General features: G+C 45.0%; 1 protein-coding gene across 1 annotated transcript in view; it reads left to right on the top strand.

Annotated features, from left to right (window-relative positions):
* Positions 1-533: 533 nt before the first annotated feature.
* Positions 534-27,585, top strand: part of MSN (moesin) — a 39,470-nt gene continuing 12,418 nt past the window's right edge. Inside the window, exons 1-2 of the mRNA XM_065689284.1 lie at positions 534-684; positions 24,749-24,832. Of these exons, the coding sequence (XP_065545356.1) occupies positions 673-684; positions 24,749-24,832 (96 nt within the window). The 5' untranslated portion in view covers positions 534-672. The remainder of the gene's footprint in view (positions 685-24,748; positions 24,833-27,585) is intronic.

Below are 27,585 nucleotides of genomic sequence, written 5' to 3'. Positions count from 1 at the left end.
CTTCGGGGAGACACAGCCCCGTGTGCTTTTGAAGCATCTGGAGCTGGATTTGTGCTTTTCAGGTAAAGGCACTCATGCGAACCTTATGGGCGAGAGCACTGAGGAAGGACACTATTGACTGAAGTGCACCCACGCACGTATGACTGGGGCTGAATGCGAGACAGGATCCATCACCTCACCACTACGGTCCTACTTTGGCCGCTCCAATCGCCCATAAAATAGCCTCTTTCTTAAATAACTAACGCTTTTAGCACGAACCGCCAGGGCCGCCTGACAAGCAAACGGACTTCAGCGTTCAGGGCACCCGGCTGTGGGGCGCTGCGCCCCTCGGCCTCTGCCCGACGGCGCTTGCTCCTTTCGCAGCCCCGTCTCAGCGCACCGCTCCGCCGGCGGCACCCACCAGCGCTTCGAAGCCTCCCGGAACCCCGGCGGCGACGCCCGGCGCAGCCCGGCCTCCCTGCGCCGCATGGCCGAGGAGCCCAGGGCGGGCACGCGGCAGCGCTACCCCCGACCGAAGGCGTGCGGGTGCAGGGCCAAAGGAGGCGGCGCCGGGCGGGGCTTGCGCCGGGGCGGACGGGCGCGGCGCTGAGTCCCGTTAGAAGTAGCGCGGATCCCGCGGAGAGCCCCACCGGCGCAGGAGGAGCGAGCCGCCGTGCCCAGTCCGCCGGGAAGATGCCCAAAACGGTGGGTGCCGCCGGCGAAGAGCCGCGGTGCGGGGGGGCCCTGCCTGCTGCCGCCGAGCGGGGCTGGGCGGGTGTGGCGGAGCCCGGGCCTCGCGGCCGGAGGGGACGGAGCCGTCCCGGCCGCGGGGGCTGTCGGCGGCCGGGAGCAGTGGCGGGGCCTGGGACGGAGAGAGGGGCTGGGGAAGGCGGGGAGCGCGGGCAGCAGGGCGCGGAGCCGCCCGCCCCTCCATCTTGTGCTGCTTGTCCCGGGGCGGTGGCCGCGCCGGGGCCCCGCCTGGGCCGCTGGGTAACGGCGCTGCGGGGCGCGGAGCGGCACCGGCCGTGTGCGCCCCGGGAGTCGGGCGCGCCGGGCCTGGGCAGGCGAGCGGGGTGAAGCTCACGAGAGGCTGCTGGGGCGATAATTAACGCTATGGCCGCCTCTCCTGTGCTCCGCGCAGAGAAGCTGGGGTTTTCACAACTTGTAATTAGTCAGCTTGAGTTGCTAGGGAGCCTTGTCCCGGCTTGACTCGAGGTATTTCTTGGCTGGAGAGATCTTAGTACTTCAGAAAGCCTGGTCAAGTCTGTACTTGACTCTTCTCGCAGCAGGAGTCTGGTGACTAATGAGGAGCATGGGTTTTTTCCATTTAATTTCTCCCGGTTGGAGTAAAAGAATTGGTCCTGGCCCTTCATTGATAAAACAGGAAGGAGCAGGCTGGAACGCTCTGGATGTTTCCTCACTGGGAGTGATCTGAAACAGCCTAGGAACATCAAATGTTTAAGCGAAGAGTCTATGGTTTACGTAAAGGAGAGGAAAAAAAGCCCTAAACAAAACCCCATCCCTGTGCAAGTGGAAGTGGAAATGGAATCCACCCCTACTGGTTTTTTTCAACACAGTTTAATTTTATTACTTTAAAATAGGTCCTGGATGCCTGTTTGACTGATTTCTGCTTTTCCTGCTGTCTTAAATGCCGGCTTCCTGAGACAATAGCTGGCTTCTTTGGTTTTTAAACATCAGCATCTTAAAGGATATCAAACTCGAGCTGCTTAAAGGTTGAGACAGTGTTTTCTGAAGCTTCAGAAAGGCCTTGAGACATCAGCAATGATTAGTGAAGATCTACTCCCTAAAAAAGCCACCCTCAGAAACCTTACAGGCATCAAGTTCAGCAAGATTAGCAGAAGTAGCTCGGGTTAGGGGACTTCAGTGGAAAATGTAGTTGAGACCTTTTAACCAGAGCGTTTACAGTTGGGATGAGTGACTTCGGGTGTGCCTCAGCCAAGAAATCCTGAACATGTTGCGGGGGCACTTAGGAGGCAGGATTCCCTCTAACAGGCTGAATCCAAGTGTTACCACACTGCGCTGGCTGCAAGGTGCTCATTGCAGCCTCTGTGCCTGCAGACACACCCAGGGCTGGATTCACGCTCTCAGTCTGCTGCTTTCTGGTTCTGACAGAGCAGTTCTGCTTTCGGAGCTTCAGCAGATACAGAAATGAGAGTGCTTCGCTGTGACACCGCGTCTTGCACGCCGCAGAAGGCAGTTCAGATGTTTGTGCCTGTTGAGGTGCAGAGCTGCAGGCCTCCTGCTCTATCAGCCCTCGGTTTCCTGCCCCTTCTGCCCTAGCTGCAGACTCAACTGAAACAGTATTTTAAACATTATTTCTTGAGCTGTGGTTTGCAGGAACAGGATGTGCTGGCATAACTGTGTAATCAGTTCTTCATGTGAAAGAAACATGACTGCTGGTGTGCTAGCATAAGATTTGCTAATAGCTACTCAATTAACAAAATAGTAAAATGCAAGTGACTTTCTCCAATGAAGGTCATACGTGGGTGAGACTTGGGCAGTTAGATGTAGCTATATGTGAGCTTCATCACAAAAATAAATCCATTGTGAAGAAGACGGATGGAGGAAATGTTCCAGGGAACAGTTCTGGCTGGGCAGGAAAAACATTTGTGTCTAAAGTGTTTGGTAGCTCTTATCGTTCATCTCACCAAGCTTACAGAACATGCTGCTGTGTGGTTTGAGCAGCAAAACCTGTTGAGTTCTGAGGACCCACTCCTTGTTAAGCTAGGCTAAATGTTAACACATCTAGCTAGAGATTGCCATTTTCTTACGTGAGATTTGCTACAAGTGGCACTGTGCTTTTGGTGCACTATTAATAGGAATCCAAGATTAACTGTAGTAACCTTTGAACTAGCGGCACATGATTCGCTATTGTGAAGCGTGATGTCTGCGCAACTGGAGGGTTTCGTCGTTGGAGGCCTTGTAGGCTATGTAAAAAGTCCATCATGGATCAGCCAACTGATCCTGCCATGCTCTTAACAGGAAAGCTTTTCTGGTTTATCTAGAGTGATCTTATAGATAAGCAACTAACTCCCAATTTATGATTTTTTTTGTTCTGAAAAGTTTGCAAGAGTTGAACAGTTCAAGAGCACACCAAAAGGGGCAAGCAATTCCCCCCACACTTTGTACTGTAGAGGGATGGAAGTAGTTAAGTGATAAAATGCCTCTTGGAAGCCATTGTTGAGCTCTGAAGTCTCTTCCCTAGTTGAGAAGTCTCGTTATTGGCCACGAGTAGGCTCTGATCTCATGCTTACTGACTAGTGATCTAGTCTCTCACTGAGTCATTCCAGGCTGACAGAGCTGGAAGTCAGCTTCTGAATCCGATAGAAGTGAATGAGGTGTCACGTTGAGGGTTAGTCCAACCCCGTAGTTAATCACTTGACCTTTAGTATTACAAAAACCGTCTTAGTTGGAGGAGTGGGAGGGAAAGTGGCCTTTTTTGTACCAGCCATACCCATTTAATGGGCTGCTACTTTACTGTGTTTTTAGCTATTAGAGAAAGCAATGCTGTATCAGGTTTCATTAACTATTTTGCCTATGAATGAACTTATATTGTGACTACATGAATGGATAGGCCACTGAACATGAATTGTGAGCGTCTGTCATGTGTAATGTGTGCATTCAACTATCTTGTCACTAGGACTTGAGCTGTTCTGGTTTAGGTGACATAGCCTTTACTTGTAGAGAAATGGGTTTAATCAGACTAAGGTATAATAAAGTTTGGACTCCTCTTACTGTATTAGCAGAATAAGGTGTTTCTCTTGATGTTCATAAGTCTCCAGGTTTCTAGGTCAAAGTGTTTCTGCATAGAAAATCCACTTGAACAAGCATGAAGTCTTCAGCACAAGAGAGTAGTGGGATTCATAGGTCTCAGCTCAATGATGCTATTTAAGATCTTTTTAACTCTTCCCTGCTGTTGCCTTTTCCTTTCATATTTTCTAATGCTCAGTGCAGCAATAGCCATAACGGCCTTCAGGGACCCTGTCTCTACCTTAAATTGGTGGTTGTATTAGATTCCAAAGGTCCTAGAAGCATACCCCCTTTGTTCTTTGGAGCTGCATGAATCTGGTTAGAAGGAAGGTAACTGAGAGACTGGGGTAGGTATCAGGAGAATCCTCTGGGTAATTAGTTTCCGGATGTGTAGCTACTTGCTACCATTTGCTGCAACAAAGTAACAAAGCAGAGCACTACACTTGTTTGTTTGGGTGATTGATTGGTTTACTTTTGTGTGTGTAACTCACTAGATGTCTTAAACAGAAGGCAAAAGGTGGACAGATGGAAGCCATGACTCGGAGACTTTTTGTCTCCTGGGTTGGGATCCTGTTGCTCTGTGAAGGAACCCTTGGAAGCATTTGAGATGCCTTCTCTTTTCCAAGGACAAACCCTTTGGTGTCACATCTTTTCCTCTTCCTCCTTTGCTTATTATAACTTGGGAAGCTTTGCAGCACTGATCAAAGTTGGACAGGCTTTGAGGGACATGGGTGCTAGCTTCTTTAGGTAAACTTGGTCCAGTGTATCTTCTAATACTTCCGGATACATAGAGGTGTTGCATAGCCCTGTATTCCATAGCTCCCTATACAGTGTTGCTCCTGTTGGTGAATTTCCAATGTCTTTGTACTTCAGGAGCAACAGTAGCTAGAAAGTGCGGAGTATACAGTAGAACCAGGTAAATTAGTGGACTGGTATTCAATGACTTATCTGTTGCTTTATACCTGCTATGGGACTTTACAAACCAGGAAAGACCTTTACACCCCAGCTTGTATTGTATTCGTCAGTAGATGAAGCAGTTAAGCCTGATAATGAGCAAAAGCTTGGTTTGGTACTTCTGGGCCTTCTGTGTTTAAATGGGGAGTTTAAAGAATACCATTGATAAAGTAGTGTTTGCTTTGTTTTTACATGCTGGTGTAATCTTGCTTCCCCTTCTTAATGCAAGCTTTTCACCTAGTATCAATGTTGTGCAGAAAACATCACTTACGGTGGCTTCAGACTGGTGATCAAGAACTACTGTGAGTGCCTGATTTGAACTGGCAGTCATAATCCTGTTTTTGAAACATTACTGTGACAGCGTTAAGCTTAGAATGCTCATCATATCAGAGGTTCTAGAAGATGAAATGTGTTAGTTGAATCCTTTTGGTTTTGGCTGCTATTTGCTGCTTAAGGCAGATGAGCAAGAAGGAGGTTGCTGAGGTGCAGACAATAAAAGGAGCCCAAAGAAAGCTTTAGAGCTGCTTCTGCTACACGAATCCTCTGGGGAAAAAGTGCCTGATACCAGGGATTGGTCCTCACTCAATCCTTACAAGTATCCTGTCCCCTTAACACATACTGGCAGTACCTTTTCTGGGTCCCCAAGGGGTTGCAGTGCTTTCCTTGGGGTAACTCTCCCTTGTCTGATTAATCACCCCTGCAGGTTAATTACAATTCTTGCTTTTCTCATGAGGATTGCTCATACAGTGTCTTAATATGGACTCCTTTTTTGACAGGAAATGGCATCACTGCCTCTAGAGGAAACTTGGTTCAGTTGTTTTATGTATAATATCTGCTCTGAAGTGAAATCCTCCTGCGCAGAGCGCGCTCAAGTCCCTAGGTGGCTGCATGACAGACGGCTGATGAACTGAACCCGAGCGGTTTAAAGAGTTTCAGCCTTTGCCTCTTGCGAAGCTGAGCTTGTAGGGGAACGGGCCCCTTCCCCAGCTGCTGGGCTCCGCCTGTCCCTGTGGATCAATGGCCACTGCTTCCAGAGAAGCTCCCCTGGAAGAGGTGGCTCTGGCCCCACTCCAGGTTAGGGAGGAGACTGACTAAAAGCTTCCTCTGCTGTGGCTGCGTCATCTCCTGGCCCCTTTCCTGGCTTGGGGCAGCTCAAACAACCTTATTTGGCTGACTTCTTTCTTTCTTTTTTTTTTTTTCCCTTTTTTTTTTTTTTTTCCTTTCCTTTTCCCTTCTGAGCACGAGAGGGGCCTCCCTGAATTTGCACAATAAAGCTGTTATCTGTGCTTAATCGCTGCTCTGAGCACTACAATGGGGTCTGCTGGGAATAAAAGAGCTCCAAAATCTCAACACTGACTCCTCGGGTCCCATCCCAGGTCTCCCTCCCGGGGTCTTGTTTGTCTGTCTGTCTGCGAAAGGCTTATCCTAGAAATCAGTTCGCCCTGAGAGGAGCGTCTTTGCTGTTGCAGGCACACTATTGGAAAAGAGGAAATCCCTCCTTGCCCGGGAATAATCCAGGGCAATTAACTGATGTAAATTAAGAGCACTAGTAAGCATCCAGTTAATTGCTTGCTTTTCCCTAGGGGTGTTTGGGAACAGCAGGAATTTGCATAGTGCAGCCAAGAGCACTGCATCAGAGGAGTTTGTTTTTATCTAATCTGAAACTTCTAAAGCAGGCTGAAGTCTCTAGATTCATGGAAGGCCACTCTTCCAGGCAAACCTCTTAAGAGACAGCCACAAAAGTGTTACAACGTGGAGCATTCCAGTATTTTGGAATTTGTGGGCATAAATCCCACCCTTCTGACTCCAGTGGCTAATGCTGGCTCTTACTGGAATGTTTAAAAGATTGTGCAGTAAAAACGTGTCAGGGATGTAGGAAGAGAGGGTTGCTGGCAGGCTTGGTCACTATAAACAATGCAACGGTTTGGAGGCCTAAAACCCAAAATTGGAGAGGTTTGGGCCTTTTATTGACAAGAGGGAATTATAGCTGCAGCAACTGGGAGTACATGGGTAGGTGATCTGCTGCTGCCTCCTTCCTGTGCAGCTATGAAAGGATATCATCACTCATACTAATGTGTGATCCTCCAGTGGAGTGTTGGGGCAGTTGGAAATTCCTGGCCTTTTGAACTCTTACTAAATGGGGAGAGATCACTCTTCAAGAGGTTTTTAATGGTATGACCCTTGCAAAATGCTTTCCTAGTTGTTCCAACATCTCTGAAGCTGTAGTTGTCTTGAGGAACCTATTCAAAGATACAAACTTTGGATGAAGGAATGGTGTTTAGTTCTCATCCCATTCTCAGGCTAAGAAATTTGGCCATGCTGGGTGTCATGCTGGGTGTCTCTCCCTTTGGTCATTGCTGGCTGACAAATGGTTAACAGAGAAAGGCACGGGGGTGCTCCTAAAAGAAGAATGAATGAGAAAGCTCTGAATCTGATCCCCTCTGTAGAGAAACATGCAATTAGGCAAGAATGAGAGGACTGGCAGAGAGGGAAGAGATGGGCTCCTCTCTGCCAGCAGTGGTTTTGGGCAGAGGAAAAAATAAATCTCGGAAAAGATCAGGAAGAGGATAACTGAAGCAGTGAATAAGAACGGCGTGGTATGGGTGGTCCAGACTGATCTTGGCTCTCTTGCAAGTTTCTAGCTCTACTGGTCAACTTGTTTGTTTCATAGAGGAAGGCTGCTCAGGAGAACAGACTTTCCTGTAGTGGAGTGTGAATGCTGTAAAACCTGGGTATTTTTTTCCTTTGTTTTGGGAGGTAGGGGTTATATTGATGTCAAAGAATCTTGTATGCAGCATATTAGAGAATCGCTATTCTATGGTTGTGTGCCTTCCTATAATCTGCAGGTATTTTTGAAACAAAAATGATGGCTTCTGCAGCCATGACCATTCCTGTCTGTCTGTATATCACTGATTTATCCTTTTCTCCATAGAAAGCCCTTATGACTCACAACCTTTTATTCTCTGGACTGAGAGACCTAGTTATGGTGGGGAAGTGACTAAATATAGGAAAAATCTGCCATCGTAGTCTGATCAATCACTTAGTCACACCATTTAATAAATGTATTTGGTTTTAAGTAACACAGGCTAATAAAGCATGGAATTCTGGGCTAAGTCTTTCCTTGCCATACCATTTAAACTGTACTGAACTTGACTCTCTGGTATTAATTCTGTGCTTGGTTACAGTGCAAAAGATGAGCTGCCAGATGAATTATTAGGGTGAAGTGTCAGGGCTCCCAACTTCCCTCACCCCCTGGAGGTGTGGCTTTTTGTTCGTGATGTCTCTAAGAATAATAAGGTATAACTTTTTCACCCTCTGAACATGCTTCTCTGGAATAGTGAATTAAAAAAGGAGTAATTATTTCCTCAATATATTAAATGCTTTTTCAGGCCAGCTGCTGGATGGACAAGACGGTTCTGGTTGCATTTTTTTCCTCTATTAAAAATCCAAAACTTGATACCTTCCTAAAATGGTTGTAATCCATAGGACTTCAGAACGGCAGCAAGTAGTTCTAAAAGTACTCTGTAAGAAGTAAGGCAGTTCTACTCCTGACAAATTTGAGCAATATCAAGTTGCCCAGTCAGAAAGTGATGATGCAAAACTCACACAATACTTGTGGTCTAATACATCCTCTTATATATAAACAATCCTATTAGTCCTATTAGTGTAACAACTCGCTGTCAACCTTGGAGTTCCAGCTAGAAATTAGAGAGAAGGAGGGATTTTACATATGTATTAAAAGTAAGGCTTTCCTTACTGATCCATTAACCAGGCACTTTAACGAATGGTTGACTTGTTCATATGCAAGTTAGCAAGAGGCATACCGCATACAAGTTTGCATAGACTTTAGAAATGCTTCCTCCCTGTGTTCAGAAGCTGACCAATGGTGTGACATGGGGTAGTGGGTACTCCTGGGGATATTCTGTCTGGACGCAAGAGGAAAACTTCTCACAATGAGAATGATCATTGTGAAATTGGAATAATCTTCCCAGGGAAGTGACGGATTCCCCAGTGTTGGACAGGGGGCTGAGCTGTCTTGTCTAGACTGTGTTTTATGCCAAGAAAGGCTGGACCAAGTGACCCTTGAGATCCCTTCCAACCTGGTATTCTGTGAATATCTTGAATATTCTATGAATTATCTTGTTGCTCTCCAGCCACTCTCCCAACTCGTGTTCAAGTCTGAAGTGTTACTCTGTCCCAGGTGCGGAATCCTGCGTTTGTTCTTCTAAATTTCATACTGTTAATGATTGCCCAATGGTCCAACCTATCTAGATCCCTCTGCAAGGCCTTATGCTCCTCAAGAGAGTCAATGGCATGTCCCAGTTTGGTATAAGCAGCAAACTTGATGATGGGGCATTCCACTTGTGCATCCAGATCACTGATAAAAATACTGAACAGAACTGGCGCTAGGATTGAGCCCTGAGGGAACCCCCGCAGGGGACCAGTTGTCAGCCAGATGTAGCCTCATTTACTGCAACCCTTTGGGCCCTGCTGTCCAGCCAGTTCTTCACCCAGTGCACTGTGACCCTGCTCGTCTCACAGTTGGACAACTGGTCCAGAAGGATGCTGTGAGGGACACTATCAAAAGCCTCATTAAAATCCAGGAAAACTACATCCACTGCATTCCCTTCATCCATTAGGTGGGTGACCTTGTTGTAGAAGAATACCAAATTAGATAAGATGTTCCCTTTGTGAACCCATGCTGGCTGTGCCTGATGATTGTATTGTCCTTTAAGCACCTTTCAGTTGAGCCCAATTACTTGGTTAATCTAGTTAATACCTGACTACTAAAACAGGTCTTCTAGTAACTGTATCCTGAGGAACCAACATTGCCTGGAAAGCTGGAGGGGTTGAAAGAAACTTGCTTGTACTGCAGCTTATAGTGGAGACAATAGAATACTTGGAGTCTAAGCAATAACAATGTGCAAAATCTGGGCAGTTTGGTGTGGTGTATGTGTGCCTTTTGTGCAGGTGCTTTTTTTATATTGTTCTTTAGTAATGATACTAAATTATGTCACTGTTCGCATTCATATGTTCCATTAAGTTTTGACAGCATTCGTTAATGGAGGCACTGCACAGCCTGCATTAGAAAGGTGTTGCTTTTCTAGTATACTATTTGTAACTACTGCATGTTATATACCAAGTGTTAAGATAACTCAGTGCTTTGTGAGACAAGACCAAAAGCTTAAGCGCTGATAACTATTTTTCCAAGATCTGTTTATTTCATTTGCCCCTATATGTATCTATGTATTAAAGAAGCTTAAAATCACCTTCGAAGAAGTTGACTAATTTGATTCATTTGTTTTATTTGGTAGATAATCAGAACTTTAGCTGAGATGTATTGAATCCAGTTGAATTCAGTGCTTTGTGGCTGCAGTTATCCTCAGTGAAAAATCAGGGTCTGAGCTTACCTTAAGCGAGAAACCTTTCTTGTGTTTCTGAAAACAGGCTGTGTAAGCGACTGAATTTCTGTTGCAGTATCTGTGTTTTTCACCAAGGAGCAATCAACGTGTGAATTTGCCTGCATTAGTGGAATACAGGAAGCAGAAAGTAATAAAATGATTATGTTCTAGGCAATATCCACAATCTACAGAACCAGAAGCTGTTCTGTGAAGGAACTGTTATATATGACTGCTCATTTTGTGAGCTCCTTCAGAAACTGTAAGGTTACTATGGTTTGAATAATGGGGTCAAAAAGGCCACTATTACTTATAATATATGAAAGATCCAAGCCCATGGTTGGAAAGGTGGTGAGATCTGAAAACATTCTTATCCAGCACCTTAAAACACTATCGCTAAACCAAGGCAGTACTTGAATAAGCTATGTGTCTTATCCTCCAGCCTGCAGCTCTGTTCTGCTGCCTTTATGTGAGCGAAGCTCTAACTTATTCTTTCCCAGAATACTGAGATGATGTGATTTCTTACTGCTGTAGCATTAGTCCTTTGCTCCGAAAAACCAAACAAGGACCCTCTGTTACCTGAACACGGTGTTCAAAAAAGCCAAAAGTGAAAGATGATGAAATAGTTTTTTCTTGCTTAAAACACTAAACTGCACCTGATACTGATGCTATTCTGGCCAGCAATAAACTGGGAAGCTGGAAAAGCTCAGCTGGAAGCTGAAGACTCAGAATTTTCTTGCTGTTCTTTTAATAACTTGCTGCTGCAAGTGTTTTAGGCTGTGTGAAATCTATAGATACCAATGTCTTCTGCACTGATGGGCACAATGTATACCTAGGATGTTGTGGTAACAGCCGTGCATGCGGAAGTGAGCTAAAGTTAAAAAACCCCAAGTTGTGTTTTTTCTTTATCTTGCTCTGTGGTTTGTTGCTAACATCTTAAATTGAAGGCTGACTGCAAGCTGCAGTGCGACGTGTTGTGCTCAATTTGAATACCCTTTTGTACACCCAAGAGAACAGGGTAGAGATCTTTTTCGAATGAGGATACATGTCAGCATCTTCACTGGACACACTACTGTCTCTTTGAATAGCACAAGATGGAGCAAATGGGACTAAACCCACCCTATAAACCAGTGAGCTTCCAGATCACTGAAAGATCAGAGCAATCAACTGAAGACGAGATGTCCTGAACAGTGCTTGCTCCTGCATCATACACAGGAAATAACTACGCTATATTTGTGAGAGCAAACACTAAGTAATCAGAATCTGGCTGTCCTGCTCCTTTGCTGCTTCAGTTCTGACTAATTTAATATAGAGGCTTTGTTGCTTGCTCTGTACTTGGTTCACCTCTGTGCAGTCTTTTCTGCTACTAAGCACCAACTTAGCCATGGGAGAAGTGGTTGGTCACCTCCTCTAAGCTTTGAAAGTGTCTTTCGTTCATACTGCAGAGTAGCTGGTTGGTGTTTCTTCTTTTTATATAGAACCCCTCAAATTTGTCTATTGATAGGAAATTTAAGATTCACCACATAACAGTGTGGTTCTCAGTGAGCTGGTTCCCTCACTTTGGTGGACGGGTGCAAGTTCTGAGACTCCTTCCTTGGTATCTTGAGGCTGTGTGCTGCATTGCCCTGTCAGTTCAAATGGTTCCTTCTCTTTGCAGGTGACTATGTGCAAATGTTTTGGCCTCAGAACTGGCATAGAGGACTTCCCAGTGAAATGCTTTTATGGTATTCTAATGACAGCTTAGGTTTGGCAGTGTTTAGAAGGATTTGAAAGTAATTTGTATCTGAGGGGATTCGGACAGTCTTGTAAATCAAATCAGATTGATCTGCCATTCCCTTAGAGAAGGATGGGTTATTCGATGCGTTAACGTGGACCTATCAATTTTCACAAGCCTGTGCAAGAGTAGCTTGCTGCTCTTCTTGCTAATGTTCTGGAGATGTGCAGCTGGGGGTGAGTTATCTACATGCAGGAATGCTGAAGGAACCCCAGGCTTTGATCAAAGTTGAGATAATGCCTGCAAATCCTGTGCTGCTGTTCCTTAACATATGGGAAAGAACCTGAAAACATACCAAAGATCAACCCTACACAGCAGGGCTGAATGAGAGCGAAGCTCTCAAGTTGACTTGTGAATGCTCTTCACAGAAGGCTGCCTTGCAGACTCCCTGTGTTTCCTTACTCTAGTAAGCTTTAGTGTTTGCTTTTGTAAGTTACATTTGTATGTATGTTGACTTGCATAGGAGGTACTGAGCATCTGTCTATTTCTCTTCTTACTACTCAGCTGTGTTTTTCAGTTTTGACCTCCAGCCTCAGGAAGACCATTAGCAGTTTGGCTTATCTGTATGTCTGGCTGCATAAAGATAGTCCATAATATCTCTGTTTGTAGAGGAGGTTTAAAGGATCTGAATACTGAAACTGCGAATCAAGGAAGGAAATTTTTCCTGCCCTCTTGATACAAGAAGTCAGTTTCTGCCATGAGCATTATAAATGTTTGAGCTAATGCAGGGCAGCTCCGCAGCAGCCTCTGCAGTCTGGTAGAATCACTGAACAAGTTAAGCTGAGAGAACCCCAGAGGTTATCTGGTCCAGCCATGCTCAGAACAATGCCAGTTTCAAAGTTGGATCACTTCCTAAGTTAGGCTGGATTGTTCAGGGTCTTGCTTTTGGTGCAGTGGGACAGTAATATTTGACAAAAGTAACGTGGAAAGTAATGGAGCTTAATATTATGTAGATGCCTGGAAGTTTGTAAACTCATCTTCTGGAGTGCAGAGATACGGAGAAAGTAAGAACTGGTCAAATATAATGATGAAAAAACCCCATGTGATTAAAAGCAAACCCTTTATTTTAACACTTAATATAAAGCCCAGTTACTTTTCAGCTATCTTACCTGTTGTGTTTGCTGGTACAGTTGATCTGTGCAGGGTATCTCTGGGTATGTCCAGGCAGTGTTCTGAAAACACTTTCCCAGGTGAAGCTGGTGTAGGCCAGAAAACAATGTCAGCTTGGTTGCATGTTTGAGAGCTTTGAGGGTTTGCTACAACTGTACCGTTTTGCTCCCATCAATGTGTTTGTCTTGCACTGCCCTGAATAGTCCAACTTAATAGTGCATCAGTTCTGTTCCGCAGAATTGTGTTAATGGCATGTGCACATGTGGCCTGACGAAGGGTAAATCTCACCAAGGGGCTCTGTATCAGAGCTACTGCAAAGGATAAAGCAGGAGTGGTTGGGAGCAAAGGTTGCTCAGTAGCTTGGCCCATCCTGTCCTGTTGTACCCCAAAAGCCACCTTACCCTTCCCTCTCCCTGTAATCTGTGCCAGCAGTAATGCCCCCAGGTAAATGTAGTGAATGGGACTGATGAAATGGTTCTGTTGGAAAAATGGCAGCTGATTTATTCTCAGCCTGATTCATTCTTTGGTCCTGCTTGTGGTGTAGTCATGGAGCACTAATACAAGGCCAAAAAAGGCAGTGGGAGGATGCAGGGTGTTTGGGATGGGTTGTCCTGGCGATGGGACCGCACCCTGTGGGTGCTGGCTCTGCTCCCTGCAGCTCCGGAGCAGCCCTGTGCCCACTGGGAGCCTTGTGGGATGCTGGATCCCGTGTATCCTGGTGGTGCAGCCACTCTCTATTAGGAAAGCTCAAGTGTTTGAACTAGATGGAGCTTAAAATAACAACAGGTACTTCAGCAATCACAAGCTGGTCTTTTATAAGCCTTGTGCAGTCCCAAGAGAACTATTTAGAACCTAAAATAGGTTGGTGGTGAGGAAAGCAAATGTGGGTGGGGAAACTGAATATTAAAAAGAAGAAAAGAAGTGCCGAAAGGAGCCATTTCGGGGAAATCCTGCATTTTGGGGAACCGTGACCTAAATAGATAGGAAAAGGCAGCCAGCCTAAATGAGACCCTGTTCTGAAGGAAGTTGCAGGATTGGTCTAGTACACTGGAAATGATAAACCCGAGAATCACAGGATGATGAAACAGCTTTACCTCACTCTTGACTGTGCCTGCAGTTAAATTTGGAGGGATGGCTCATAGTCTGGGCAGTCAGATCCCACAGTAAGGCTGTGTTCTAGCTCCTAGAAGTCTGGCTATTGTTCAGATATTCAGTGAGCGCTGTGAGCTGGCCAAGAACTTGATGTGCCACACCCAGGCGGTGCTGTGGATGTCTGAAACAGGCAGCCCTGTGTTCAGCTGCCCCTCGCTGCAGTGAGCTGAGATGCTGGGTGTCTCCTGGTTGCAGAACAGGGAAGCATGTGAAACAGATACGCATGCTTCTGACATGTTCATCCAGACATGAGAACCCTTTGGAAGGAAGAGCGCAGTCACAGCAGTTATCTCCATGCTGTCTTTGCTGTGGAAAGTCTCTTGAATGATAAGCAGAGCGTCTGAGCATAGCTTTTTACTTATTTGCCCCCAACTCTAAGTTACCTTTAAGACAATTCTTAATTGCAGGTGACTTTAGAGACCTTTACATAAGGAATGAGTATTTAGTTTATTAGGTCATGAATGTCAAGTATTTACTGTACACGTGGTGCCTTCATGCAGCTCACATTTGTCTTGTTAGCATCCTGTCTTGATCTTGTTTTGAGCCCCTTCCAGCAAAATAGCTGCTTATAATTTTGGCGGACATCCACTGGATGCTAGGTTTGGGAAGTGTATTGGCTGTCTGGAAATGTGCCTTGGCTACCCGTCTTGTCTGCTTAACCCCTTGAACTGGGTCTTTGCAGCCCTTAAACGGTACTGGGAAATCCCTGCTTTTGGAATGGAGCCTGGGAGGGAAAAGCTAGACTAAGGCAAGTGTAGGGGTGAGGAGAAAAGTTGCCTTCTAAGAGTCTTCTCGGATGCTTCCAGTGGTGGTGGTGAATGCTGGAACTGTTTTGCTGGTTAAGTTACTGCGGTAGCAGCCAGGATAATAGCATTAGTGTAAGGTGTGCAATTCAGGGGGGGGGATGGACGGATGGACATAAAATTCTTGTCTGTAACCTGTGACTAGGATTGCTTAGGAAGGGCACACAATAGCTGTGAGGAATGTCGCCCATACCACTGCTGGCATTTCAAACATGCCATGCCTCCTGCCCTGCTGACTGCCTTTAATTTGAAGAGCTTTAGCTAGGGATGTGGTTAAGCTCTGACATGCGAAGTACAACTCCTAACCCTACTATTAGTGTGCAGAGGCCAGAATAGGCATATACTATTTCACCAGAGAATAGCATCTTCTAACAAGCACACAAAAAAGGGTGTTTACAAAATAACCACCCCCCCCACACCCCCCCCCAACCAAAAGCCAAAGCTACTCAGGGTATAGAAGTTGAATGATGGCAACTGCATATGGCTAGATTTTGCTTCCAGTTTTACCACCTGATCCATATGGTGTGGAAAAGAGGTGAGGGTTTTCCCCCATGATTCTTTTTAATCTCCTTCTGAGTTTTGGCTAGTAAAGGATGTTCTTTAAGTAGCTCAAACAAGAGGGACAAAAATAGTTATTCTAAAGGCCTCTTCAAACTAGCAATGTTAATGGCTTGGAACAGCTACAGGAAAGCAAAGGGAGGTGCATGAGGAATCTATTTATGAGAAAGGAAATGGTAAAAATAGAGGAATTGATCCATTGCACAAGGTTGTGACTAAGTTGTGTAATAAATGGCATACAAGTGTCTGGACTTCGCTGTAAATGTGGGGATCCACCCACAGTTTCTTTTACTGGCTTCGTACTCTCATCTTGCAAGTCCTTTTGTCAAAGTGAAACTTGCCGGCACTCTGGACAGGGTGGCAAGCTGCTAGCAGCCGTAGTGTTGAAACACTACCAGTAGGATGTGACTACTTGCTATCCGCTTGGTTGAAAAGGAAGGAATTGCATTTAAGTAGCTTAAACTTGGAAGCATGTCACTAATGGTTTTCCGAAGCCATGCTATGTAGGGGGTAGGGGAATTCCCTGTCCCTTGGTATTTTTTTTTTCCTTTTAATTGTTTTGAATGAATAACTTCAGCATCTTCTCATAAAGCATGACTTTTATTCCTGATAACCTTGCCTGCCCAAATCAGATGTGACTAAATTGGGTAAACGATGCCTGCAGAGATCTAAAATGCCAAGTTCTCCGGCCTATTACAAAGCGCTGGCATAGCTCTGGCTTTGTGTGGCTCTGTGTTCTTGCGTTACTAGTGTGTGCTCCCTAGTGCTAACTGAAGAAGACAGCAGACAATGGCAGCAAGTGTCTTCAAAGAAATAGATTTTATTTATTTATTTATTGGTGGTAACATTCCTGTTTACTGCTGGCTACATGGAATAACTTCATTTTCCTTATCACTGGGAGATGAGCAGTGCAGATTCATCTCAAAATAACTTACTGTGTTAACAGCCAAACAAATACATATTTGGGGCTCTGATACTACAGTACAACAGGGCTTATATTAGGATAAATCACTTGTTTTCCTCTTTGAAGCTGACTACTTTAGCATTATTGGTTTGCAGATGACACCAATCTGTGTGGTTCAGTTGATATGCTGGAGGGAAGGAATGCCACCTCATGTGTGTGAGGTGGGCTGATACCAACCTCATGAAGTTTAACCATGCCAAGTGCAAGGTCCTACACCTGAGTTGGAGCAATCCCAGGCACAGCTACAGGTTGGGCAGAGAAGAGATTCAGAGCAGCCCTGTGGAGAAGGACTTGAGGGTGTTGCTCGATGAGAAAATGAGCATGAGCCGGCTTCAGTGTGCGCTCGCAGCCCAGAAACCAACCGTATCCTGGGCTGCATCAAAAGGAGTGTGACCAGCAGGTCGAAGGAGGTGATCCTGCCCCTCTGCTCTGCTCTCGTGAGACCTCACCTGGAGCATTGTGTGCAGTTCTGGTGTCCTCAACACAAAAAGGACATGGAACTGCTGGAACAAGTCCAGAGGAGGCCACGAGGATGATCAGGGGCTGGAGCACCTCCCGTATGAAGACAGGCTGAGGAAGTTGGGGCTGTTCAGCCTGGAGAAGAGAAGGCTGCGTGGAGACCTCAGAGCAGCCTTCCAGTATCTGAAGGGGGCCTGTAGGGATGCTGGGGAGGGACTCTTCATTAGGGACTGTAGTGACAGGACAAGGGGTAACGGGTTAAAACTTAAACAGGGGCAGTTTAGATTGGATATAAGGAGGAAGTTCTTTACTGTGAGGGTGGTGAGGCACTGGAATGGGTTGCCCAGGGAGGTTGTGAGTGCTCCATCCCTGGCAGTGTTCAAGGCCAGGTTGGATGAAGCCCTGGGTGGGATGGTTTAGTGTGAAGTGTCCCTGCCCATGGCAGGGGTTGGAACTGGATGATCTTCAGGTCCTTTCCAACCCAAACTATTCTATGATTCTGTTTTGTTCCAAATATTTAGAGCTGCCTCAGCCAATCTCTTCCCCTTACCCTTTTCAAGAATTGGGATTGGCTCTTTCAACCACTGGATACAAAGCCTGCTTTAAACCCTGTCAGAAAACGTGTGTAGCTGTTGAAGTGGACATAGAATCAGCTTATTTTGAACCCCTTTGTTAGATAAAGTAAAAATTCTCTGCTCTTCTAAGCTCCACATGGGACAGAGGTACTTTTAAAAGCTTCCACATTGGTCACCAAGTGCTAGAAGAGTGGGTAACCTGAAGAGTAGCTTTTGGATGGACATCTTCTGTAACCAGCTTTCCCCCTGCCCTGTGTCAGTAAATCAGTGCTATAAAGGTGAATTTTGCTGGAAGCCATAGACAGAGAGCTTTCTGTGTTGGCAGCATCCCCTCGGTGTCTCTGCTGAAGTGAGATAAGTGTCAGATGCACACTTGTGTCATGGGGCATGTCGTGCTTCCTGCAGCTCCGGCGCTCCCTTCTCCACCCTTTCTCAGTTCACTTTCTGCAGACAGACTCTTCAAAGCTGTGAGCTTTCTCAGTCTTGCCTGCTGTTGCTGTAGCTTGCTTCCTGTGGCAGCTTTTCCCCTTGCTGTCCTCAACAGCTTGGCTCCTGAAGCTGTCTGTGTGAAAGCTGCAGCTTGCTGCCCACATGTCTCCAGTAAAGCAAGGTGGCAACTGGTGGAAGTGGAAGGAGGGAGCACAGCTCTGATGTGGCTTTAAGATGTGGCCCCACAGCGGTTTCTGAATCAAGCCGTTTGCTCTTCTGTTGTTTTTAGTTCAAATACTGACCTAAGGGGGAGAGTTTATTGATGAGGTGCTGCTTGGCTTTATCTGGTGCTTCATTTTAAATTGGCAATTTTGTTGGGTTGATGTTTTCTCTAAGTGAACTTATTAATCCATGTGGTATGCTTGGGGTTAAGCACTGTTGCGTATGTGGCCACAGGGCTCTGCACATAAATCCAGTGGTTATGGACTCTCCCTGAGGACTTGGATCACATTTGTGAGCTGTAGGTCAGTCAGCAATATGCACTTTACAGTAGAATCTGGAGGATGCTGCCAGTTCCTCGTGTTTTTGAAACTCGCATCACTGTGGTCTGGACTGTTGCACACGAGGTGTGTGATCTCCATTCTTCTGCAAGGGGGATGGATGGTGGTGGGGATAAGGGAACAGGCCAGAAAAAACTGTTGCTGAAGCTAATAAGAGCAGCTTCTTTCTGTGCTTCCAGACTGCAGTTCTTTATCCCTGCTGAACTCGGTGGTTGAGCCCATTAATTGAGATTGGAGTATGCAGTCCCTCGTTCCTTTTGTCACTGGCTGCTTACAGAGAAGCCGCTCCTCCCTCTGCAGTTGGCTTTTAATTGGGTTTTATTATAGGTACAGACTGAAGTTTCCCTTAGATGACACTGGGCTGTGGAATTCAGTGTAATAGTGGATGAAACTTTACTGTAAGCTTCATGTAAACCCGCCATTTCTTGCCGCGTCTGACTGTTAATTTTGGCATTTTTTTGTGCTTTAATGAACAGCTATGTGTCTTGTTCATGTAAAGTAGCCTGAAGCTTGTAATACTGAGCTAGTATTAAATGATGGTTGGGTGCATAAAATAATGCATAAGAAGGGCAGTAAGCTTGGGCACCTTCAGCAATTTGATTCACAATCTATAACTTTCTGTCCTGGTTTATGTCTTAACATACAGCAGGTACAGGTAGGATGTGTTAGTAACTAGTGTATTGCTGAAAGGTGTAGTCAACTCTGGTTTGTTTGTTGTAACAACTGGCTTTGTCAGAAATGATATTAAAAATAGCCCCAACTGAATAACTAACAACTACTGCAAAATGAACTTAGATGCTGTGTTGTCAACTGTGCAAAGAGAACAGGGGCTGGATGGGAAGAGTGCAGTTTTTGCTTTCCTTTCACAACAATAACGGGGGTGTTATATCTGATAACATGTTTTCAGATAATCTTTGCTGTGTGCACTTTTAGTCTTGCTATAAGGTGACATGTGCAAAGAAGCTCAATTTTTCTGTAACATCAGCTTTTTCTCCTCAGGCTCTGCACTAAAATCACTAGGGATTCTTTAAAGGGTGAGTTCCTACTACGGGCTGTAGTTAGGTACCAAAACACAGTAAGTGCAGGTGAGGGTGATGTTATGCATACTGTATAGCACTGTCGTACTTCTGGCTCGCTGGTACTGAGAGCATCAAAGGTGGGCAAGCTTCCAGCTCTGCTATATTATGGTGACTTTATTCAAACTGTCATGGTGGGGTGGAATGGGATGCCTTCCTTGGCTGTATTGCCCCTGTCTGTGGCTCCAGAGGAAGGAAGAGTGCTGTGTTCCCAGGTGAGTGAGGAGGAGAGTAGTAGAGATGGCTGGGAAGCTCCAGGAACATTAGGGACGTTTAAAGCTCCCTTTGGGGCTGCAGTGTGGCAGGGCTAGGGCTGGTGCCTGGGGTGTATCTGCTGCTGTTCTGTTCCCTGATGAGCTTAGGGGTATGAAAAGGCCCTTTAAGACTGCTGGAAGGGGGCTTGGTTTAATTAAGTGTAATCCCTTTAAAAATGGCAAGCGCTTTCACATGACCTGATTCCAGTCTTACACTGACACGGAGGAACCAGGGCTGTTTCGGTGGAGTGCTGGCACTCAGGAAGGAGCCAGATGTCTGTGAGTATTGCTGGTGCTGCAGGTGGGGGCTCTTCCGAGGTTGTGCGAAGCATGATGCCCTGGTACGCTCCATGGGTCAGCATGTCGCTCCGGTCCTTGCCGCAGTGCCCGTGCTGGCTGGCCAGCTTGGTGGGAAGACAAGTACAACCCCGGGGAGCCAGAGTCCTCCAGAAAACACTTGTGTTTTGGGGGACAGAGGAACAATTCTCATTACACTTACTATCCTGTTGCTAATCTTGTTGAAAACCAAAACTGGAAAGGTTTTCAGATTATTAGGGTGCCTTATGCGATCTAGAGTTTGGAGTTTATTCAGCTTCAGTGGGATTTGATGTGATTCTCTGCTCAGAACTGTTGGAACTGATGCGTGGTGTTAGTTTAGTATCTTTATCTGCAGAAACTGCTGGGTGAACTGGTGCTCTGTATCATAAAGGTCTATAAAGGATGGCCTGGAATTACTTATTAATTGAACATCTGTAATAGCCAAATGAGCAGTTAAATATGGCTTTTCCCTATGCTATTTTCTCCAGAAATAATCCACTTGGCGGCTTGAACTTGAGAAATATGAATATCTGAAGCTTGAAGCCTGCGAACCACTTCCTCACACTCAGGAAACTGAGGGAGGAAAGAAGCTTTAGCTTAGGGTCAGGGTTTTGCAGAGGTTGATACCCTATTGTGCTGACTCTACCTATTATTCTGACATGAATTTCCTAGTACTCTCTTCCTGTCTCAACTTCTGACAAACAGAACTGTCTGTTTTACCTCTTGCGCCGCTCAACACGCTGGGGCATTAGCACAAGTAGTACATCCGTTACTCAGTGTGACGGTATCCGTCTTTCCTGTTTGTCCTGCCATATGCAGCTACAAATTTTCATCTTAGGAAGTAGTTCTAGCAAGTTATTAGTAGGGCTTATTGAGAGACTTGGAAGGTAACTGATAATCACTGCTGCTAGTAAAACTTGGGGATCTCAGTGAGGCAGAAAGTGAGACTTGAAGGGATATTGGCAATATCAAAATATCTGAGAAGATGCTGCAGATGGGTGTCTGGTACCAGTCTCTAAGCCTGTCTCCTGTAGTCTGCTAAAACTATGGGAGGAGGGTGGTTGTGTCCTGTAGCTTTTGAAAGCTTTTGCTTATCAAAAGGAGCTTTCTTTGGCTGCAGCTGCTCCGGGGGCTAGAACAGTGTCTCTTCCATGCAAGAGGTTTTGTCTGTGTAGGAGGTCTTGCCCTCACCACAACACTGTCCTTGGCAGCAGGAAGCTCTTTAATGCGCTCTGGTAGTGGCAATCTTTAGCTGTGCTTAGACTGGTAGAACAATGGTAATTCCTCAAATAGAGAAGAGGAAGAGTTGCTAGGTTTCTAGCTCTTTCCTGTGGCTGTTATGAAATGAATCAGTTAAATATGGGCTTTTTTTCTTGAGTGTTTTTTAGCTTGGTGAGTGTAAATTTATTTGCTGGTTGAAATGTGGGACTTGAATTTTCTTGTAATCATAGAATCACAGAATAGTTAGGGTTGGAAAGGACCTTAAGAGCATCCAGTTCCAACCCCTCTGACACGGGCAAGGACATCTCACACCAAACAATTCCACCCAGGGCTTTATCCAACCTGGCCTTGAACACTGCCAGGGATGGAGCATTCACAACCTCCCTGGGCAACCCATTCCAGTGCCTCAACACCCTCACAGTAAAGGACTTCCTCCTTATATCCAATCTAAACTGCCCCTGTTTAAGTTTTAACCCCATACCCTTTGTCCTGTCACTACAGTCCCCGATGAAAAGTCCCTCCCCAGCATCCCTATAGGCCCCAAGATGGCCTTCTCTGGAATCTTTTCATACAGTGTTGCTAGCTGTTTGTATGCAAAATATATGAAATGATGCTTATAAGATAAAAGAAGGCTATTTAGAGGCCACCTACTAAGGTAAAACATCTGCTAGATGAAGATCTAACCAGAATTTAGAGGGCTGCAGACACAAAATAGGCTTAACGACGCTGATGTTTATAGCAGCCTAGCTTCTCAGCCAAGTAGTAAGCTAGTGTGAAACTAGTGATTCAAACGGCACTGGTACAGCCCAGCACATGCTTTCCCCAGCTCAGCCCGCTGATGGTTAACAGCAGTTTGCTGTTGAGTGTGTTAAAGCTGTGTTCCGATCAGGGAAGCTAGCATTACCAGGGTGTGGTTCTCGAAAGCAGCAAGCCTGTTTCCTGTGGTGTCTTAGCTCATGCTGTCTTATAGAAGAGGCTGAAGTTGCCAGTGCAGACCGCATTCAAGACTCTGCTGTTCCTAAACCTTAGGTTGCTACGCATCTTGAGCGTAGGGGACTTCTATGGGGTGGGGGGGAAGTGTATCTCTTCCTATTGAATGTACTGATTGAAGGATGGTAACTGGTCAGCTTAAGTGCATTTACGTAAGTGATGGGTTCCAGCATGGGACCTTATTTTACTGCGCTGACAAAGATGTAAGTCTTAATTCATGTAGAATACTTATTTATGAGGATAGTTACTGCAGCAGCTTTGTTTTAAATTTTAAGCTCTGATTTGCTCTAAATAGCTATTTGGGCACAGGCCGCTAAAAGCTGCCACAAACGTTTCAGTTCTGTTTTCTGGTGCTTCCTCTGTGCTCAGATTCTTAAGAGTTCAATCACCTCTGTGCATGGTAAGAGTAGCTCCTGTGTTTTATCCTTATACAGTGGAGCACAAAGATCATTTTTCTCTCACTGCAGCTGGTGCGTTCGTGTTTTAGGTGAACATGAAAGTCTTCAAAACCCCCAGTAAGCAACTTGTTGCTTGATAGCTCATTTAATGTACCCCCTCTTATACTTAGATGTGCCCAATGGACATCTTTGCTCTGACTGGTGGGTGTGCTGAGCAAAGTCAGGCTTACAAGGCAGCACTCTTTGTAGAAGAGACTGCTTCCAGGTATAAGTAGCAAAGCTGCTTTTTGGGAGTGTTCAGCCCTTCTAGCAGCAGCGGGATTCCTGGATCACCAAAGCGTTGTGAAATGAGCCAATTGTCAACACCTTGGATCTGAGGAGAACAGGTTTTTGACAGTATAGCAAAACTTCAGGCAACTGCATGCTACTGAAAGCTGCTAATTTTAAATAAAGCTTGATTGCCTATGAGTTTAGGTCATTTGCTCTGTCCCTGCTACTTCAGTACACTGTTCGACTTTGGTATGTCAGAAGGTTCAGAGGATTTCAAAACCAACTTATGGAAAAGCAGATGAGGAGTGTTATCTTTGCTCCAGTAATGTCTATGGAGCATTCCTTATGCATGCAACAGTTGGAACTGCAACTCTTCTTGACTTCAGTTGTGCTTGTTAAGCCTACATTTAACCTCTTACAGAACATGCTGAAATATTCAGCTAAAAACTTAAAAGCCTTTAGGTTCATCACGAGGGGGTATCAAGTATGAAATAGTGCTGTGCCTAGGCTCAGGTAGGCTTTTGGTGAACTTCAAAATCTGTTTGGATATAATGGTCTCTTTCAGCACTTGACTTAGTGAGCAGAGTACTTGTTTGTGGGGAAAAATGATTGTAGCTTTCTTGCAGTCTCCTGCTGCTGTCTTAGTGAACAAGATGTGAAATCTGTCCATGCACAAGATAGAAATACAGGGATCAGATCTGGCTGCTATCATGTCAGTCTTGGGTGGTTCTTTGACTATTTCTCTCTTTACTCTAGCATTTTGGTATTGTGTTAGCTTATAGTCCGAGTGTGAATTTGAGTTATTCCTACTAAAATTGTTCCCAGTACAGTTCCACTCACCCTTTGCCCCTTGATGATGGGTTGAGTATACTAAGAGGATTGACTGCGCTGAAGAGCAAGCAAATGCTGCTGGGGGGGTGGTAAATGGCTGTTGCAAAGAAAACTGTGAATGCAAGGCCTGTAAGCTGGGGCTTGGTGCACTGTGAATCTCTTCACTGTGTACAGCTTCAAGTTTTGAACCTCTGTTTTGATTGAAAAAACATTAAAATGGTTTGAGATAAAGCATCTGCAGCTTGTGTTCATAAACTGGGACATGTCTTTGTCTTTTTCAGTTGATAGGTGTGCAAATGGAAATGAATTCTCAGACAGCTTGGTGTACTTACAGGTCATACTTTGCCTGGTCAAAAGTTGAGGCATCTGTGTTTAGGCAGGAGTATTATCTACACCTAAGAACCTGCACAGTGTTTTCCAGCAGTGTTCAGTTGTTGTGAATGCAATTGGCATGTTTTACACTAATCTTTGAGGTGAAATGCCTCTGCGGTTGTTAATGCTTCCAGGGACTTCCTTGACATCCATTCTTCAGATGGAAGGGCTGGATGTCCGGTTGTTTGTACCAAGGTTTGGAACATCTCTGCTTTTATGAAAGACATCAGAATGTTCTGCATTAGAAATTCAACTCCGTAAACTGTAAATGGCTCTCACATATGTCGACGTATAGACAGGAATGTTAGTAGGAATGGAAAGGATAAGCTCTTACAATGTGAAACAGGAAAGTTATATTCTGTAGGGAAACTGGGAACACCATGCTGGCAGGGCAGATGACTCTGTAACTGCTGGCAGTGAAATTCCTGGAGGCTTTGGAGCTGGTCCCTGGCTATAGGCAGATGTTGGTTTTCGTTATTGTGTGTTGTCACTTAAAGTGTGTGTTGTAATGATGCATTTTCTGTCTTCCAGATCAGCGTGCGTGTTACTACTATGGATGCTGAGCTGGAGTTTGCCATCCAGCCCAACACTACAGGGAAGCAACTCTTTGATCAGGTAAATGATAGAGCTCCAAAGATCTAAAGTTGATACAGATATTGTGATTCTTTTAAGTGACAGTACACAGTAACTTCAAGAGAATTTAGCATAGTAAGACATTTTCTTCTTTTTTTTTTTTCCCCAAAACTACAGCTTTTTTTAATCTCCAGGAATGTGCTATGAGCTGGTCTTACCTCTAATGAATGGAATTGGTGTTATGGCTCTTAAGAATTGGAAAGTAGTAGACGTCTGCAGTCATAATTCATAAGTCTTTGAGGGAGTTAGTAAGCTATCTTTGGTTGGCTCACTTGCATGCATTGTGTAATTGATTTCAAAGAGTAGTTGCTCTCTAAAACAGGGGAGGCTTAGCTGGGTTGCAAGTGTTGCTGCAATCCTTCAGTGCAGGTGAAACAACATTCTATACTCCCATCAGGCCCTAAGGGAAATCTTAATGAAAGTTATGTACTGTGTTGTATTGAGCTGTCTTCGTTTGGGTTCCTCAGCCGCCTTCTACATTCAGTTGGCTAGGCAAATTTCCTCCTGCTTTGGTCCAAACAGAAGCAGGGAGGCATGTGCAGCCCAAAGCTGGAGCAGCTGAAGGCAGACATTATCCATTACAGCAGTTGAAACTTTGACAGGCTCCACTGTTTTCTCTGCTGTAATCTTGAAGGCCACGGGTTTGCTACTTGGAGGAAAATCTGACCAGTAAGTTCATAGCTTAAAGTAAAATGAATCTTGGATTAATGACAAGATGAAGGAAGTGCCAGACCAGATAGGTCAGATATGGGTGTGGTTCCATGGTGCTCAGCATTGTGAGGCCAGGTCTACACAGTACCTATCTTAACAAAGAATAAAACTTAAGGGGTGACCCACCCATAGAAGTCAGTTACTTCATCTGGGGCCAGAAAACCTCATCTGAATCTTTTTGTCAGATGTTTAACCACAAACTACTACTTTCTGCCATACTCAGCTGAATGATTCAACACTAGATGCTATATTGCTCTTCGCAGCCCAGCCCTGAAATGGAGGGAATAGAGTGAGATCCTAGGCTTTACCGAAAGAGCATCCTTTCGTAATGGGAAAAGCAGAAAAGGCTTTGAGGAAAGTTCCAAGTTGCAGTGTCCTTCTCAGCTGTCTGTGTGATACTACATAGTAGCTCCTACATATTTTAATCCTGTGTGGTCTCAATTGCGACAGTTTTTGATTGATAGAAGTGAGAGCTGGATTCTGTCCTGGATCCATGTGTGCAGCATGGAACTCCAACATAGTTAGTTCACGGGAGCATATGCCAATGAAGCTGAGGTGAAATACCCCATGTTCATCAAAAGGTGAACTAGACAGTTTTTATTTTTTGGAAAATAAGTGAAAGCTTCCTATGATTATTTTTTCAAAACCTGGTTTCTGACTTTAATCCAAGCAGAGCATCAGGTGCTAACAAATGATGCTACTGAAGTCTCTGGTGTTTTTAATTGGCACATGATTTTTTCAGTCGGCTCTAGACCATCTGCATCTTATGCTGCAAAATGACATCGTGGTGGCAGACTTAGGCTTCAGCACTTTGTCTCCAGAAACATCCGATTGTGTTTCCAGTATGGGAACTCTTAATGTCTTAGTAATTGATTTCACTCCTTTGTGTCATGTTCTCCAACAGCTGCATGTTCTCCTCCCTGCAGTGTGCTGCACACAGCACCTGTCTAAACACAAGTCTTGATTTGCTTTTGCTGTCGTAAACAATTTGCAAAGGGAAAAAACAAATGATGCTGCTGCAGAACTAAGTTTCTATATTGCTAATGTAAATGAGGCAGTGTTCAGTTCATCTGAATTGGATTGTAGGTGAAGTTGGAAGAGGAAATACAGTGTATGTGAGTGAAAAGGTGTCTTAAGCTAGCTGTTAAACATTTGCTATATCTAAAAGGTCTGGTGGACATCCCTTTATACTGTCTATATATCCAGCTTGCTGGAATAAGAGTTAAACTGTTTTCCAGTGCTTTAGCACACAAGATTTCCTTGTGGAGTTAGTGATGTTGGTTCCCGATAGGGCTAACAACTGAAATGAATGTCCTAGAGCCTCGGCAGTGGCTGATGTCCAGGTTTTGACTAAATGATGTAGCATGACAGTGGTAGGTGGTGTTGGTGTAGATACTACCACAGTGATGGTGGCAGAAAGACTAACCCTTTGCTAGGGCTTGAGAACATTGCAAGCAGGAAGGTAGGGAGTTGGCAGTAGATGTGATGCTGTCAGATCTGTCTTCCACCACTAGCATGAATAAGGAATTCTGAAGGCTACTGCTATATAAGTGTTTGAGGAGCCTAATCACAGCTTCTTTTGCTGTCCCGCAGGCTAATTATTGACCCTTTATGCAATTAAGGAAACTTGATTGCAAAGGAAACAGCATTCAGCTCCTGACACAATGGGAAATGTATCATCTTCAAACAATTACAACAGACTGTCTTTTTTGAATGGAAAATTCAAGTCTCTTTCCTGTTGCAGAAAGATTTTACAGTCATGCTTGCACATAAAGGAAACCAACTACTACTTGTATATGGCCATGCTCAAAGATTATTGATCTTTGCATGAAGAACTAGCTGAATGCCAACCCAAAACGTGAGAGCCTCTAGTGAGCTCGCAGTAAATACTAAACTTGCTCCCTTTAGTACAGGGATGGGGATTTGAATATGTTGGTAGCTGGCCTATAGCCAGTGTGTTTCAAATGGCTGAGCTGTTTCTGTGGTTTAGATTCCGTAAAGAGGTAGTGCAGAGCTCTTCTGCC

The sequence above is a fragment of the Lathamus discolor genome, chromosome 9 (assembly GCF_037157495.1).
Source record: "Lathamus discolor isolate bLatDis1 chromosome 9, bLatDis1.hap1, whole genome shotgun sequence".
NCBI classification, from domain to species: domain Eukaryota; kingdom Metazoa; phylum Chordata; class Aves; order Psittaciformes; family Psittacidae; genus Lathamus; species Lathamus discolor.
Note: the sequence above shows the minus strand (reverse complement) of the source record. Positions and strands in the feature narration are given on the sequence as shown.